Here is a 2,355-nt window from a genome sequence, read left to right as displayed (position 1 = left end):
ATCTTGGTCTTCCTAGTTGACTCTGTGCTCCTCGTGAACTTGGCACATCCACCAATAATCTTGTTCTTCCTAGTTGACTCTGTGCTCCTCGTGAATTTGGCACATCCACCAATAATCTTGTTCTTCCTAGTTGACTCTGTGCTCCTCGTGAACTTGGTACATCCACCAATAATCTTGTTCTTCCTAGTTGACTCTGTGCTCCTCGTGAACTTGGCACATCCACTAATAATCTTGTTCTTCCTAGTTGACTCTGTGCTCCTCGTGAACTTGGCACATCCACTAATCGTATTCTTCTTGGATGACACAAACTATACGAGGCTTCATTTCTGCATCTCTAGATACTCTTTCTTGTTCTTCCTAGTTGACTCTGTGCTCCTCGTGAACTTGGCACATCCACCAATAATCTTGTTCTTCCTAGTTGACTCTGTGCTTCTTGTGAATTTGGCACATCCACTAATAATCTTGTTCTTCCTAGTTGACTCTGTGCTCCTCGTGAATTTGGCACATCCACTAATAATCTTGTTCTTCCTAGTTGAATCTGTGTTTCTCGTGAACTTGGCACATCCACTAATAATCTTGTTCTTCCTAGTTGAATCTGTGTTTCTCGTGAATTTGGCACATCCACTAATCGTATTCTTCTTGGATGACACAAACTATACGAGGCTTCATTTCTGCATCTCTAGATACTCTCAGACTTCCCTCTTGTAACTATAAGGGAAGGAAATATAATTCAGTTTTCGCCCAACTCAATGCTCTCTATTGCTTGAGAATGTCAAAAATTAACTTTCTGATTGGAAATTCTGTTAATAATAGCAATCAAAGTTGTATTCAAGATAATGACAAGTGCAGCACAAATTCCTCCACATATTTCAACGCGTCAAATAAACATGACTGTAATGAAACTGCAAATCACAATATCGTCTCATCTGATATTAAAGTTATAAATAAAGAGAACAATATAGATGTAACGCAAGGAGAAGTAGATGACTGTAGAGGAGTAGATAATTATGCAAATGTGAACTCTAGTACAACGGTATGTAATAAAACATATGAGACAAGCAAAACAACACATGAAATTTTAATTAAAAATCATAACCTAACAACAAACATTACCAGTTGTGATATAACTTCGAGTAATAATAATAACCATCATCATGATAGTGAAGACATAAATTTACTCAGTGAACATCAAAAACAACTACAAGATAATAACAAATTTTATGCATCAAGCAATCCTATGTTTTATTCAAATGGTACATATCAATATGAAGACATAAATAATTGTAACAGCTCTGCAATCCCTTCTCCTCCCAATGGAGATATCAATGGGTCTACAGCAAACATAAATCACAATGCTACTGGATATGAAAATAATATTTCACCCAACTTTATTGGTGAACGACAAATTTCAAACTCAGCATCGCATTTTAATAATACCTGTGAACTAAATGGAATTAATGTGGTCGCCGATACCAATAGCAGTTATGCAAATTTTTGTACAAACTTTAACGACAACGGGAATAACGAGTGTAATGTAAATTCAGATAAATTTAGTCCAGGAGCTTTGGAAAACTGCGACCGACAACAACAGATCGATGACAATTTTAATAAATTAAATGACTTGGAAAGAAATAGACATTACCCTTCGCCGGCACCGGTTGGACATGAAGTAGCTCAGAACTTCGCGGGAAGTGACCGGTCTAATAGTAGAATCAGCAGGAATGAAATAAGCAAGGCATATCCACCAGTAAGCTTACGAAACAATAGGAATTACTTACAAATCCCTTGCAATACAAATAACATCAAATACAAGCCGTTACCTGTAAATAACAATTATGCTGATTTCCGTCAACCTGCTTTGGCAAATAATCCCTCAAATCGGTTCATGCAATCATCAGTGTTTCACAAGCGTACTGCGGCGAGCTTATCTCATTATTCCCTCCCATACAATGCTCCCTCCATGTACCAGCACAATGTTACTCCAAGATATCCTCATCAGTTGTATCACTCATATCCGGATCATCGATATCAGGTAGGAATAAATAAACCAATACTTCAAGTATCAATGTGCGGTAGAGTTAGACGTCACTCGTGGCGTTCATTTACGTCTCCATGAGCATTGTTCTGTTTAAGGACCTCCATGTACCAGCACAATGTTACTCCAAGATATCCTCATCAGTTGTATCACTCATATCCGGATCATCGATATCAGGTAGGAATAAACCAAAATACTTGAAGGTATCAATATGCGGTAGTTAAGACGTCACTCGTGGCGTTCATTTACGTCTCCATGAGCATTGTTCTGTTCAAGGGATGTGGTTCTCTAATATCATTAGAATTAGAACTAAGCGTTAA

General features: G+C 37.7%; 1 protein-coding gene across 1 annotated transcript; it reads left to right on the top strand.

Moving 5' to 3' along the window:
- Positions 1-769: 769 nt before the first annotated feature.
- Positions 770-2,116, top strand: LOC113471107 (putative uncharacterized protein DDB_G0282133). The gene has a single exon (XM_026829992.1). It carries the CDS (start codon positions 770-772, stop codon positions 2,114-2,116), a length of 1,347 nt encoding a protein of 448 aa, XP_026685793.1.
- Positions 2,117-2,355: the final 239 nt, after the last annotated feature.

This window comes from Diaphorina citri, unplaced genomic scaffold (assembly GCF_000475195.1).
Source record: "Diaphorina citri unplaced genomic scaffold, Diaci psyllid genome assembly version 1.1 scaffold2075, whole genome shotgun sequence".
Taxonomy (NCBI): Eukaryota; Metazoa; Arthropoda; class Insecta; order Hemiptera; family Psyllidae; genus Diaphorina; species Diaphorina citri.
The sequence above is the reverse complement of the archived record's forward strand: the minus strand, read 5'-3'. Positions and strand labels throughout refer to the sequence as shown.